This window comes from Odocoileus virginianus, unplaced genomic scaffold (genome assembly GCF_023699985.2).
Source record: "Odocoileus virginianus isolate 20LAN1187 ecotype Illinois unplaced genomic scaffold, Ovbor_1.2 Unplaced_Contig_9, whole genome shotgun sequence".
NCBI lineage: Eukaryota > Metazoa > Chordata > Mammalia > Artiodactyla > Cervidae > Odocoileus > Odocoileus virginianus.
The window spans coordinates 929,662-943,515 of record NW_027224326.1 but is presented as its reverse complement, the minus strand read 5'-3'; the positions used below and the strand labels follow the sequence as shown (position 1 = coordinate 943,515).

At 41.8% G+C, this 13,854-nt stretch overlaps 1 protein-coding gene across 1 annotated transcript in view; it reads left to right on the top strand.

The window, feature by feature from the left end:
* HERC2 (HECT and RLD domain containing E3 ubiquitin protein ligase 2) overlaps positions 1–13,854 on the top strand; it is a 242,558-nt gene that overhangs the window by 13,140 nt on the left and 215,564 nt on the right. The window contains 1 exon segment of the mRNA XM_070463934.1: positions 246–360. Within this exon segment, the coding sequence (XP_070320035.1) occupies positions 246–360 (115 nt within the window).

Genomic DNA, 13,854 nt, shown 5'->3' with positions numbered 1-13,854 from the left:
TGACTGGCTTATCTTTCCAGAGCATGTGTCCACATGTGTCTTTTACCTTGTATCTTAAACAAAACTTAGTATGTAAGATATTATGCATGGTACCTTGTTCACTTAACTGTGTACCTTGGGACAGTTTTCATTAAATGCTGAATGACTGAATAGTAAGTGGGAATGAGATTTTTTTTTTACATTATTCTTTAAGAATTGCATTGTGAGTGTGATCACTGTGAATTTATTTTATTTATCATTACCAGCTTGCATTCACAAGAGATGGACTTTGTGGTCTGTGGAATGAAATGGTTAAAGATGGAGAAATTGTATATACTGGGACAGAACTATCACAGAATGGAGAACTTCCTCCTAGAAAAGGTAAGGGCCTGTAACTAATAATTTTCATTTTTTGAAGACCTTTATAAATTGCATTCTGTAGAAATTTTGGAATGTGCTGTATGGACATGAGTGTGCCTGAGTATAACTCTGAAGTTTTGTTTTCACTTTGGAAATGCCTAAATGATAATATTAGGTGCTTTCTGAATTTCGTTGTTCTACCCAAATTGAAGGCCTTTTAATTGCAGAGCCACCTGCTGTGGTGTCCTTCCTCTGATGTCTCATTTGCAGCTTCTGGGAACTCCACTTATTGTTTTTTTCTCTAAGTTTTGAAATATACCTTGCTTTGGCTAACTATAAATTGTGGTTTTTATGAGGTTGAGTGGAAATAGTATTCTGAAATTTTTCCAGCATGACTATCCTATGCGTGTGTGTGCGCGTGCATGCGTGCTCAGTCGTGTCTGACTCTTTGCGACTCCATGACTGTAGCCTGGGAGTCTCCTCTGTCCATGGGATTTTCCAGGCAAGAAGACTGGAGTGGAGACCATTGTTTTCTCCAGTGGGTCTTCCTGACCTAGGGATTGAACCCTGTCTCTTGGTTTCATGCATTGCCAGGCAGTCGTCTCCACTGCACTGCCTGGGAAACCCCTGTGACTTTCCTGTGGGAGTGCATAAAACACTTTTTGGAAGCCTTTGGCCTATGGACTTTTATTGTATTTGTGCAGGGAAATGTCAGTGAACACTCTTGTTGGGCATAGGGTTATGAAAATGCAGTGAGGTCAGTTGTTCTTGACTTTGGCTGTGAATCAGAATCACTCTTTAGGCGTTAAAAAGAAATGGATGCTTGTACCCACCCCAAGTTATAGAACCTGAACTACCCTACTTGAGACCCACTGCTGAAGTTTATTAGTCCTGCTATTTGAAAATCATCAGGATGGATAAAATAATTTTAGAAAGTAGTGGTACTTCCCTGGCTGTCCAGTGGACAGGGCTTCACTTTCTGACGCAGGGGGTGCGGGGTCAGCCCCTGGTTGGAGAGCTGCTTGCCTGCAGCCAAAACCAAAACATAAAACAGAAGCAATGTTGTAACAAATTAAATAAAGACTTTAAAAATGGTCCACATTAAAAAGGGAAAAAAGAAAGTAGTTACTTTTCATAGAATGAATTAGAATAGTGTCCACTTGAATATACATTGGAAAAACAATATATCTTTTCAGTTACAGTGTCTAGCAGAGTGAACTTATTTTTTTCCTGATATTTTATTGTGAAAACTTCCAGGCACCCACAACAACTGACACGTCTGTACAGTGAGCAGCTGCACACTCATCCCCTGGACCATACTAATCTATCCTCTGTCTACTGGTGCATCTTACCCGACTCCCTTAGACACTTCATGCATATTATTAACAAGATTGGCTTCAGTGTAGCTTTTTGTTTTTAGGGTAAAACTTACCCATAATAAAATACATGTTTTGAGTTTCCCATCCCATAAGTTTCAACAGACATAATCTGCGTGACCTAAACACCCACTGATGCTCCCACTTTGAAGGTTCACACATGCCCCTTGCTGGCTCCGTCCTGCCCTCTCTACTCACAGGCAACCACTGATCTGATCTTTCTCTGTCGTGGATTGGGTTTGCCTATTCTAGACTTTCATGTAAGTAGTATCATGTAATGATGTTACATACTTGTTTCAGTTTGTAATGATTTATTAGTTTTAGTAGTTCGTTCTGTATACTTTTAAAGTTTTTGCGTCTTTTCGTCCTATCCTTCCAGTATTAATGCATTAAAACATACTTCTTAAAATGTTTTTTTGTGAAACATTATTTCTAAAAGATACTCTGAGAAAAACTAACTACATGGAAAAATTCAAAGTCTGTTTCTTATTCATTACATTTGATGACTATTTATTGTTCTTTGTTTTTTAAAAAATAGGTGTTTAGAAAGCAAAGTGTAGGACCTCCCTGATAGATGAGTAGTAAAGAATCCTTCTGCCAATGTAGGAGACATGGGTTTGATCCCTTGTCTGAGAAGATCCCATATGCCACAGAGCAACTAAACCTGTGCACCAAAACTAGATTCTGGGAGCTGCAGCTGCTGAAGCTTGCATGCCCTAGAGCCTAGTCTCCACAGCGAGAGAAGCTGCTGAGATGAGAAGCCCTCCCACTGTAACGAGAGAGTAGTGCCCACTTGCCGCATCCAGAGAAAGCCCGTGGACAGCAACAAGGACCCAGAACGGCCAAAAGCAAATACATGTAAAAAAATAAAAGAAAGCAAAGTGTAAAATTGTTCTTTATGTAGGTCCCAAATGGATAGTTTTTTCTTGACATTCAATAAAAGTTATTGTTTTCAATGAGACATGATACATGCTTTTGTTATGACAAAATACTTTTTTTAATAGCTAGATTTATATACCTAATTTCATTTTTAAGACCATGGTCTTATTTTTTTTTTTTTTTGGTGCATTATATAGTAGCTTGCGGGACCTTAGCTCTCCAACCAGGTTTCAAACCAAGACCTCTGGCAGGCAAACTGCAGAGTCCTAATCCCTGGACTTTCAGGGAATTCCCAAGACTGTGTACATTATTTTGTTGTTGTTCAGTCAGTAAGACCTGTCTGACTCTTTGCAACCCCATGGACTGTAGCATGTCTTTGCAACCCCATGGACTGTAGCATGTCAGGTTTCCCTGCACTTTATCTATCTCCCAGAGTTTGCTCTGATTCATGTCTATTGAGTTAGTGATGCTGTCTTAACCATCTCATCTGCTGCCCTCTTCCTTTTGCCTTCAATCTTTCCTAGCATCAGGGCCTTTTCCAATGAGTCGGCTCTTTGCATCAGGTGGCCAAAGTGTTGAAGCTTAAGCATCAGTCTTTCCAGTGAATATTCAGGATTGACATCCTATAGGATTGACTTGTTGGATCTCCTTGTTGTCCAAGGGAATCTCCAGAGTCTTCTCTAGCACCACAGTTCGAAAGCATCCATTCTTTGGTGCTCAGCCTTCTTTATGGACCAACTCTCACATCCATACATGACTACTGGAAAAACCATATCTTTGACTTTACAGAACTTAGTTGGCCAAGTGATATCTCTGCTTTTTAATATGTTGTCTAGCTCTGACATTGCTTTCCTTCTAGGGAACAAACATCTTTTAATTTCATGGCTGCAGTCACCATTCACAGTGATTTTGGAGCCCAGGAAAATAAAATCTGTCAGTGCTTCCACTCTTTCCCCTTCTGTTGGCTATGAAGTTACAGAACTGGATGCTGATCTTAGTTTTTTGAATGTTGAGTTTCAAGCTAGCTTTTTCACTTTGCTCTTTCACTTTTATCAACAGGCTCTTCAGTTCCTCTTCACTTTCTTCAGTTAGAGTGGTATCATTTGCATAGCTGAGATTGTAGATATTTCTCCCAGCAATCTTAATTCCATTCTGTGATTCATCCAGCCCAGCATTTTGCATGATGTGCTCTGCATAGAAGTTAAATAAACAGGGTGACAGTATACAGCCTTGTTGTACTCCTTTCCCAATTTTGAACCAGTCCATTGTTCCTTGTCCAGTTCTGTTTTTCACCCACATACAGGTTTCTCAGGATCCAGGTAATGTGGTCTGATATTCCCCCTTCATGGATCATAACCCTTTCACGGTGAAGGGACTTGCATAACTCAGTGAAGCTGTAAGCCACGCGGTTCAGGGCCACCCGAGACAGGTAGGTCATAATGAAGAATTCTGACAAAACATGGTCCACCGAAGCAGGGAATGGCTAACCACTCCAGTAGTTTTGCCGTAAGAACCCCATGAACAGTATGAAAAGGCAAAAAGATATGACACTGGAAGCTGAGCCCCCAGGTTGGAAGGTGTCCAGTATGCTACTGGGCAAGGGTGGAGGGCAGTTACTAATAGCTCTACAAAGAATGAAGCAGCTGGACCGAAGCTGAAGTGACTCTCATTTCAACTGTGGATGTATCTGGTGGTGAAAGTAAAGTCTAGTGTTGTAAAGAACAATATTGCGTTGTAACCTGGAATGTTAGATCTGTGAATAGGGTAAATTGGAGGTGCTTAAGCAGATGATGGCTTCCCTGGTGGCTCAGAGGTTAAAGCGTCTGCCTGCAATGAGGGAGACCTGGGTTTGATCCTGGGTCAAGAATGGACATTGACATCTTAGCAGTCAGTGAGCTAAAATGAACGGGAATGGGTGAATTTAATTTAGATGACCATTATATCTACTACTGTGGGCAAGAATCCCTTAGAAGAAATGGAGTAGCCCTCATAGTCAACAAAAGAGTCTGAAATGCAGTACTTGGATGCAGTCTCAAAAATGACAGAATGATCTTGGTTTGTTTCCAAGGCAAACCATTCAACATCACAGTAAACTGAAGTCTTATGTCCCAACCATTGATGCCAAAGAAACTGAAGTTGACCGGTACTTTGAAGACCTACAAGACTTTCTATAACTAACATCAAAAAAAGATTCCTTCTTTTGTCCTTTTCACATAGAGGATTGGAATTCAAAAGCAGGAAGTCAAGGGATACCCAGAATAACAGGCAGGTTTGGCCTTGGAATAGAAAATGAATCAGGGCAAGCACTAACACACTGGTCACAGTAAACACCCTTTTTCAATGACCCGAGAGATGACTCTACACATGGACATCACCAGAGGTCAATACCGAAATCAGATTGATTATGTCTTATGCAGGCAAAGATGGAGAATTTCTATGCAGTCCACAAAAAAAAGACCTGGAGCTGACTGTGGCTCAGATCATGAGCTCCTTATTGCAAATTCAGGCTTAAATTGAAGAACATAGGGAAAACCACTAGGCTAGTCAGTTATGACCTAAATCAAATCCCTTATGATTATACAGTGGAGGTGATGAGTTGATTTAAGGAATTAGATCTGGTAGACATAGTGCCTGAAGAACGATGGCCAGAGGTTCGTAATATTGTACAGGAGGCAGTGATCAAAACCATCCCAGAGAAAAAGAAATACACGACGGCAAAATGGTTGTTTAAGGAGGCTGAGGACTTGGAAGAGGTATACTGAACTGAGTGCTTAGTTCCAGAGAATGGCAATGAGAGATTAGAAAGCCTTCTTCAACAAACAATGCAAAGAAGTAAAGGAAAACAATAGAATGGGAAAGACTGGAGATCTCTTCAAGAAATTTGGAGCTATCATGGGAACATTTCATGCAGGAATGGGCAAGAAAAAAGGACAGAAACAGCAAGAACTTAACAGAAGCAGAAGAGATTAAGAAGAGGTGACAAGAATATGCAGAAGAACTATACAGGAAAGGTCTTAATGACGTGAATAACCATGATGGTGTGATCACTTCCCTAGAACCATACATCGTGGACTGAAGTCAAGTGGGCCTTAGGAAGCATAACTACAAACAAACCTAGTGGAGGTGATGGAATTTCAGTTGAGCTGTTTAAAATTCTAAAAAATGATGCTGTCAAATTGCTGCAGTCAGTATGTTAGCAAATTTGGAAAACTCAGCAGTGGCCACAGGACTGGAAAAGGTTTATTTTCATTCCAGTCCTAAAGAAGGGTAATGCCAAAGAATGTTCAAACTGTCGTACAGTTGTGCTCATTTCACATCTAGTAAGGGTGTGCTCAAAATCCTTCAAGCTCTGCTTCAGCAGTATGTGAATCAAGCACGTTCAGATAGATGTACAAGCTGAATTTAGAAAAGGCAGAGGAATCAGAGATCAAATTGCCAAACTTCATTGGATCATAGAGAAAGCAAGGGAATTCCAGAAAAACATTTGCTTCATTGACTGTGCGGACTCTTTAACTGTCTGGATCACAACAAACTGGAAAATTCTCAAAGAGATAGAAATACCAGACCACCTTATCTGTCTCCTCAGAAAACAATGTACGTTATACGTGATTGTAGTGTGGCTGATTGTGAGAAGAATACAGATCAGAGCAGAAGTTCCTTAGATGCACCGTTGTCTTTGCTCTGTTTCCCCGGGGATTGACCATTTACTACCACACACACACCAATTCTAGGATGAGTTCTTACTGTTGTTTAGCTTGTTTTCTTCACGGTTGATTTCTGGGACTTAGTGGCTTTTAATAATTTGAGCTTACCTTGGAGTAAACCTTCTTTCCTTCCTTTTAGAACTTTTTGATCCCACTGATGAGAAAGAGTGCTTCCACCTAGGTGGTAAGCTTTGTGTTTGCTTTTCGGGGCCTGCCCTACAAAAGACAGGCTAGATTATAGTCTTACACTTTTGTTTCAAGTGAATATTTCTTACAATCCTGTTTAGAGTTACTGTATTTATTGTTTTGAGGGAAAATAGAGGATGTAAAGAAAGGAAAGTTAAGAGGCTAATAACAGATACACTAAACTTAACTTTTTAATTTTTGTCAGGGGCTGACCTTTGTGTGAAGAACCTAAGTATCAAGAACTGTTTCATTTATTATAAACCTCAGTCTGTGCACATAGTAGAAATATACTAGTCAGTTGTTTGCTTAGTCAGGCCTCTTAAAAAATTCTGTTGCTATTTCTGTTACATTGCTAATGTCATTTATGGACATCAGTACTAATTTTTTATAGTTCTTGTGTAGTTCTCACGGAGTTTATTTTTGACTTTTTCTGACTTTGTATTGTGCGTTGTTTTAGGGTTTTCTTTTCTCTTGGTCTAGTCAGTGTTCTTTAGTTATATGTGTTTCAATTTTAAGCGTCCAGAAATGAGTTTTTGATTTTTTTTTTTTTAAAGAACCTGACAACTTTTCTCCTGGTTTTATAGTTTCTCTGTGGAAGATATAAAATATTGGATGTGGCTTTTCTTCCCAATAACTCATGATTATTTGGACAGAAAATGCGTTTGCGTACAGAAGTGTTTAACAGGATCATAAAAACCCCATGATGTTATCCACAACCAGGGCTGGTGGAGTTGAGGAGTGGCGTGATTCCTGTGGTTTGTCAAGGAGACCTGGCCTGGGCCCAGGGGTGGTGGTGCAGGTGGGGTCCTCCAGGTGGAGGCCTGTGAAGAGCACTGGTATGTAGGGTGGACAGGGAACAGCAGATAAGGGTGGGCCAGCCTGGAGGGACATGGACTGCTTGAGTGCTCAGCTGCATCTAAATCTAGGAGAATGCAGCTGCTAATGCCGTGGACACTGGGGGGAAACATTTGTAAACTCAAGGTTAGAAGCTATTGCACAAAGGGCTGTGAGTGTTAGGAAGAGTAGTTAGGACTCAGTCCTCGTAGCAGTGAGAACTCAGTTGAATCCTGATTCTGTAGCCCAAGGGTTCTCAAACTCTGTGGTTCATTAGGATCACCTGGAGTCTTGGTCAGACACTGGCCTGACCAGCGTCTGGCCCTACCCTTAGAATTTATGATTTCTTGGATTTGGGGTAGGGCTTGGGAATTTGCATTTCTAACATGTTTCCAAGTTCTGCTGATGGTGTTTGCTTTTCAGAGAGTGTTGTGTCTGTACAGCCAACGTCTATTACCTTGGGAGTTTCAGAGACAGAAAGAGAGCTGACCCTGGGAAGATGGCATCAAACAGCGTCCAGAGGAAGTTGATCTGGGTTCGGGAAGATGGCATCAAACAGCGTCCAGAGGAAGTTGATCTGGGTTCGGGAAGATGGCATCAAACAGCGTCCAGAGGAAGTTGATCTGGGTTCGAGAGAGGATGGCTGTGCTGTAGTCACAGAGAGAAAGCCAGAGTGGTAGTAAAGGCTTCACACCTTTCTTTATTGATCAGCTTTGCCAATTCTGACACATTTTTTGCAGGTTTTGTTAACTAAGGCAGATAAAGTTTACCTCAAATCTTCTGTTAGTTACTGTATCTGCCAACTTCTCTCTTACCATCTTGTTTCATGTTTTTGCATAACTGGACATTTTTCTTTAAGACAGAAATTACTATCTTTCTTCCTTGATAGTAATCTTTAGCATCTTGCTTATATATTTATGTTTCTCTGCGGCCATTCTTTCTGGTTTAATCTCACCCATTCATGTGGTTGAGATTATGACTTTTATCTGAATTAAGTAGCCTCTAATTCAGATAGTGGGCTTCCCTGGTGGCTCAGTGGTAAAGAATCTGCCTGTCAGTGCAGGAGACACAGGTTTGATCCCTGGGTCAGGAAGATCCCCTGGAGAAGGAAATGGCAACCCACTTCAGTATTCTTGCCTGGAGAATCCCATGGACAGAGAAACCTGGTGGGCTGTAGTACATGGGATCACAAAACAGTTGGACATGACTTAGCAGCTAAGCAACAGCAAATTCAGAGTGTGGTTCTACACCAGTTCTGTGATTCTCCAGCCCCAACTGGATGTCTGATAATTCAGTCCAGTTCTGACACTTGACTACTGGAGTTCAGTCCTCACAAATGAAGGGCGCAGTTCTCCAAGGCTGCCTGCACTTCAGATGCCAGACTCAGATGGGATTCCCAGGCTACTCTCACATTTACCTGACTGACACAAATTTAGAGGTTTCCATAACCCTCTCAAGTTCAATAATTCCCTAGAAAAACTCACAAAATTCAGGAAAACACTTTGTTGGTTTGTTATAAAGAAGACAGCTCAAAACAGCCAAGTGGAAGAGATGCAAAAGGCAAGGTGTGGGGAAGGGACTCAGAGCTTCCATGCCTTTTCTTGGCCCTCCAACCTCCCAGCACATCTGTGCATTCACCAGCCTGAAATATCCCCCAGTTTTTGGTTCAGGAGATTTCATTTAATCTGCAGTCCCTCTCTCTCGAGGTCAGGACTGGCCTGATAGTCTCCCCTCTGATCACTGTCTGGTCTCCCTGGTGGCCAGCTCACAGCACGGGGCTGTCTAGGGCCGTCCTGAGTCAGCCGCTTAGTGTACGCTCAGTGTGGTGGGAAGGCGCTTGTTGTGAGCATCACAGGCGCTCCTGAGTAAACTGCAAGGAACGCTTTACCTAAGCCAAAGACCAAACAAAGATTTCTGTTATACCACAGATAAAAAAGTATGATATTGCTGTTAAACATTTTAGCAGAGCTCTGGAGTCCACATTATAAGAGTCCCATTTTACATGTTTACTAAGTAAAAAGAATGTGCTAATTCAGAGGTGTAAAGTTGATTTTGCATCCTGGCATACAGTAGCATGAAGAGGCAAAGGCATGTGTACATTTATTTGCTAACTTGTGCATGGTGATTGATGATCTAGTAGTCTCTCTTAGCATTTGTACAGGATTTCACAAATTCAGTAAGTCAGTTCAGTCACTCAGTTGTGTCCAACTCTTTGTGACCCCACAGACTGCAGCATGCCAGGCTTTCCTGTCCATCCCCAACTCCTGGAACTTGCTCAAAACTCATGTCCATCGAGTTGGTGATGCCATCCAACCATCTCTGTTGTCCCCTTCTCCTCCTGCCTTCAGTCTTTCCCAGCATCAGGGTCTTTTCCAATAGTCAGTCTTCACATCAGGTGGCCAAAGTATTAGAGTTTCAACTTCAGCATCAGTCCTTCCAATGAATATTCAGGACTGATTTCCTTTAGGATTGCTTTAATCTCCTTGCAGTCCAAGGGGACTCTCAAGAGTCTCCTCCAACACCACAGTTCAAAAGCATCAATTCTTCAGTGCTTAGCTTTCTTTATAGTCCAACTCTCACATCCATACATGATTACTGGAAAAAAGATAGTTTTGACTATACAGACATTTGTCAGCAATGTAATCACAAACTCTTTTTTAATATGCTATCTAGGTTGATGATAAATTTTCCTTCAAAGAGCAAGTGTCCTTTAATTTCATGGCCGCAGTCAGCATATGCAGAAATTTTGGAGCCTGAGAAAGTAGTCTGTCACTGTTTCCATTGTTTCCCCATCTATTTGCCATGAAGTGATGGAACTGGATGCCATGATCTTAGTTTTTTGAATGTTGAGTTTTAAGCCAGCTTTTTCACTCTCTTCTTTCACTTTCATCAAGAGGCTGTTTAGTTCCTCTTTGCTTTCTGCCATAAGGGTGATGTCATCTGCATATCTGAGGTTATTGATATTTCTCCTGGCAGTCTTGATTCCAGCTTGTGCTTCATCCAGCCCAGCATTTTGCATGATGTACTCTGCATAGAAGTTAAACAAGCAGGGTGACAATATACAGCCTTGACATACTCCTTTCCTGATTTGTAACCAGTCTGTTGTTCCATGTCCAGTTTTAACTGCTGCTTCTTGACCTGCATACAGGTTTTGCAGGAGGCAGGTAAGGTGGTCTGGTATTCCCATCACTTTAAGAATTTTCCAGTTTGTTGTGATCCACACAGTCAAAGGCTTTGTGTAGTCAGTGAAGCCAAAGTAGATGTTTTTCTGGAATTTTCTTGCTTTTTCTATGATCCAGTGGATGTTGGCAATTTGATCTCTGGTTCCTCTGCCTTTTCTAAATCCAACTTTTTTTTTTTCCTTAATCCAACTTTAACATCTGGAAATTCATGGTTCATGTACTGTTGAAGCCTAGCTTGAAGAATTTTGAGCGTTATTTGCTGGCGTGTGAGATAAGTGCAATTGTGCAGTAGTTTGAACATTCTTTGGCATTACCTTTCTTTGGGAATGGAATGAAAACTGACCTTTTCCAGTCCTGTGGCCACTGCTGAGTTTTCCAAATTTGCTGGCATATTGAGTGCAGCACCTTCACAGCATCATCTTTCAGGATTTGCAGTAGCTCAACTGGAATTCCATCATCTCCACTAGCTTTGTTCTTAGTGATGATTCTAAAGCCTACTTGATTTCTCATTTTAGGATGTCTGGCTCTAGGTGAGTGATTACACCATTGTGCTTATCTGGGTCATTAAGGTCTTTTGTATAGTTCTTCTGTGTATTCTTGCCATCTCTTCTTAATCTTTTCTGCTTCTGTTAGATCCTTACTGTTTCTGTCCTTTATTGTGCCATCTTTGCATGAAATGTTCCCTTGGTATCTCTAATTTTCTTGAAGAGATCTCTAGTCTTTCCCATTCTCTTGTTTTCTCTTATTTCTTTGCATTGATCACTGAGGAAGGCTTTCTTATCTCTCCTTTTATTCTTTGGAACTCTGCATTCAGATGGGTATATCTTTCCTTTTCTCCTTTGCCTTTCTCTTCTCTTTTCTCAGCTATTTGTAAGGCCTCCTCAGACAACCATTTTTCCTTTTTGCATTTCTTTTTCTTGGGGATGGTCTTGATCACCACCTCCTGTACAATGTCATGAACCTCCGTCCATAGTTCTTCAGGCACTTGTCTATCAGATCTAATCCCTTGAATCTATTTTTCACTTCCTCTGTTTAATTGTCAGGGATTTGATTTAGGTCATACCTGAATGGTCTAGTGGTTTTCCCTACTTTCTTTGATTAAATCTGAATTTGGCAATAAGGAGTTCATGATCTGAGCCACAGTCAGCTTTGGTCTTATTTTTGCTGACTATAGAGCTTCTCCATCTTTGGCTGCGAAGAATATAACAATCTGATTTCGGTGTTGACCATCTGGTGATTTCCGTATGTAGAGTCGTCTCTTGTGTTGTTGGAAGAGGATGTTTCCTATGAGCAGTGCGTTATCTTGGAAAAGCTGTGTTAGCCTTTGCCCTGCTTCATTTTATACTCCAAGGCCAAAGTTGCCTGTTACTCCAGATATCTCTTGACTTCCTACTTTTGCATTCCAGTCCTCTGTGATGAAAAGGACATCTTTTTTTGGTGTTAGTTATAGAAAATCTTGTTGGTCATCATAGAACCGTTCAACTTCTCTGGTGTTAGTGGTTGGGTTGTGATATTGAATGGTTTGCCTTGGAAATAAACAGAGATAATTCTGAACAACCATCAGCAGGAGAATGTTGCATCCCACCAAAAAAAGATACCCCACGTCCAAGGGCAAAGGAGAAGCCCCCATAATACAGTAGGAGGGCAGAATTTGCTTTTAGAATCAAACCCCATACCCACCAGAGATGCTCAGAGGGCTCAAACAAAACCTTGTGCACACCAGGACCCAGAGACCCCACAGAGACTGAGCCAGACCTGCCTTTGAGTGTCTGAGTGTCTCCTGCAGAGGCCTGGGTCAGCAGTGGCCTGCTGCAGGGACAGGGGCTCTGGCTGCAGCAGACCTGGGACACATGGCGTGTGGCATGAGCCCTTTTGGAGGAGTTTGCCATTAGTCCCCCCATAGAGCTGCCAAGCAGACGACCCATAAACTGCAGAGCAATTATACCAAAGAAATTCTCTCATTGTTAAGAAAGTTCTAGGACCCACAACAAATTTCTCAACCTGGGGACTCAGCAAAGGGACTGAGAACCCCCAGGGAATTTGAGTTTGGAGGCCAGTGGGATTTGATCATAGAACTTCCACAGGATTTGGGGAACACTCTTGAAGGGCACAGACAAAACTCTGTGCTCACCAGGATCCATGAGAAAGGAGCAGTGTCCCCACAAGAGACTGAGTCAGACTTGCCTGTGAGTGTTCAGGAGTCTCCAGTGGAGGCGTGGGTTGACAGTGGCCTGCTGCAGGGTCAGGAGTACTGAGTACAACAGTGGGGGCCTAAGTCCGTTTGAAGGAGGTCAGCATTACCACTGTACCCCACCATAGCTTGGCCTTTGTCAAACAACAGGGAGGGAACACAGCCCTGTCCATCAGTAGAAAATTGGATTAAAGATTTACTGAGCATGGCCTGGCTCGTCAGAACAAGACCAGATTCCCCCACAGTCAGTCTCTCCTATCAGGAAGCTTCCACAAGCCTCTTACCAGAGGGCAGACAAAATGAAAACCAGAATCAGAAAGCCCACCAGACTGATCACATGGATCACAGCCTTGTTTAACTCAATGAAACTATGAGCCATGCCACATAGGGCCACTCAAGATGGATGGGTCATGGTGGAGAGTTCTGACAAAATGTGGTCCACTGGAGAAGGGAATGGCAACCCAGTATTCTTGCTTTGAGAAACTGATGAACAGTATGAAAAGGCAAAAAGATATGACACTGAAAGATGAACTCCCCAGGTCAGTAGGTGCCCAATATGCTACTGGAGAAGAGTGGAGAAATAACTCCAGAAAGAATGAAGAGATGGAGCCAAAGTGAAAACAACAAGTTGTGGATGTGACTGGTGATGGAAGTAAAGTCCGATGCTGCAAAGAATACTACTGCATAGAAACCTGGAATGTTAGGTCCATGAATCAAGGTAAATTGGAAGTGGTCAAACAGGAGATGGCAAGAGTGAACATCGACCATTTTAGCAATCAGTGAATTAAAATGGACCAGAATGGGCGAATTTAATTCAGATGACCATTGTATCTACTACTGTGGGCAAGAATACTTTAGAAGAAATGGAGTAGCCCTCATCATCAGCAAAAGAGTCTGAAACGCAGTACTTGGAAGCAGTCTCAAAAATGACAGAATGATCTCTGTTCGTTCACACATTAGCTGTCAGTTGAATCAGTTTAATATTGGGGTGAATATCTTTTCATTAAAGAAAGACTTAAACACTGCTTTTAAGGTTGTTGTAGATGTTGTTTGGTCACTATGTCCTCTCAACTCTGCAGCACGCTAGGCTTCCCTGTTCTTCACCATCTCTCAGAGTTTGCTCAGATTCATGTCCACTGAGTCAGTGATGCTATCTAACCATC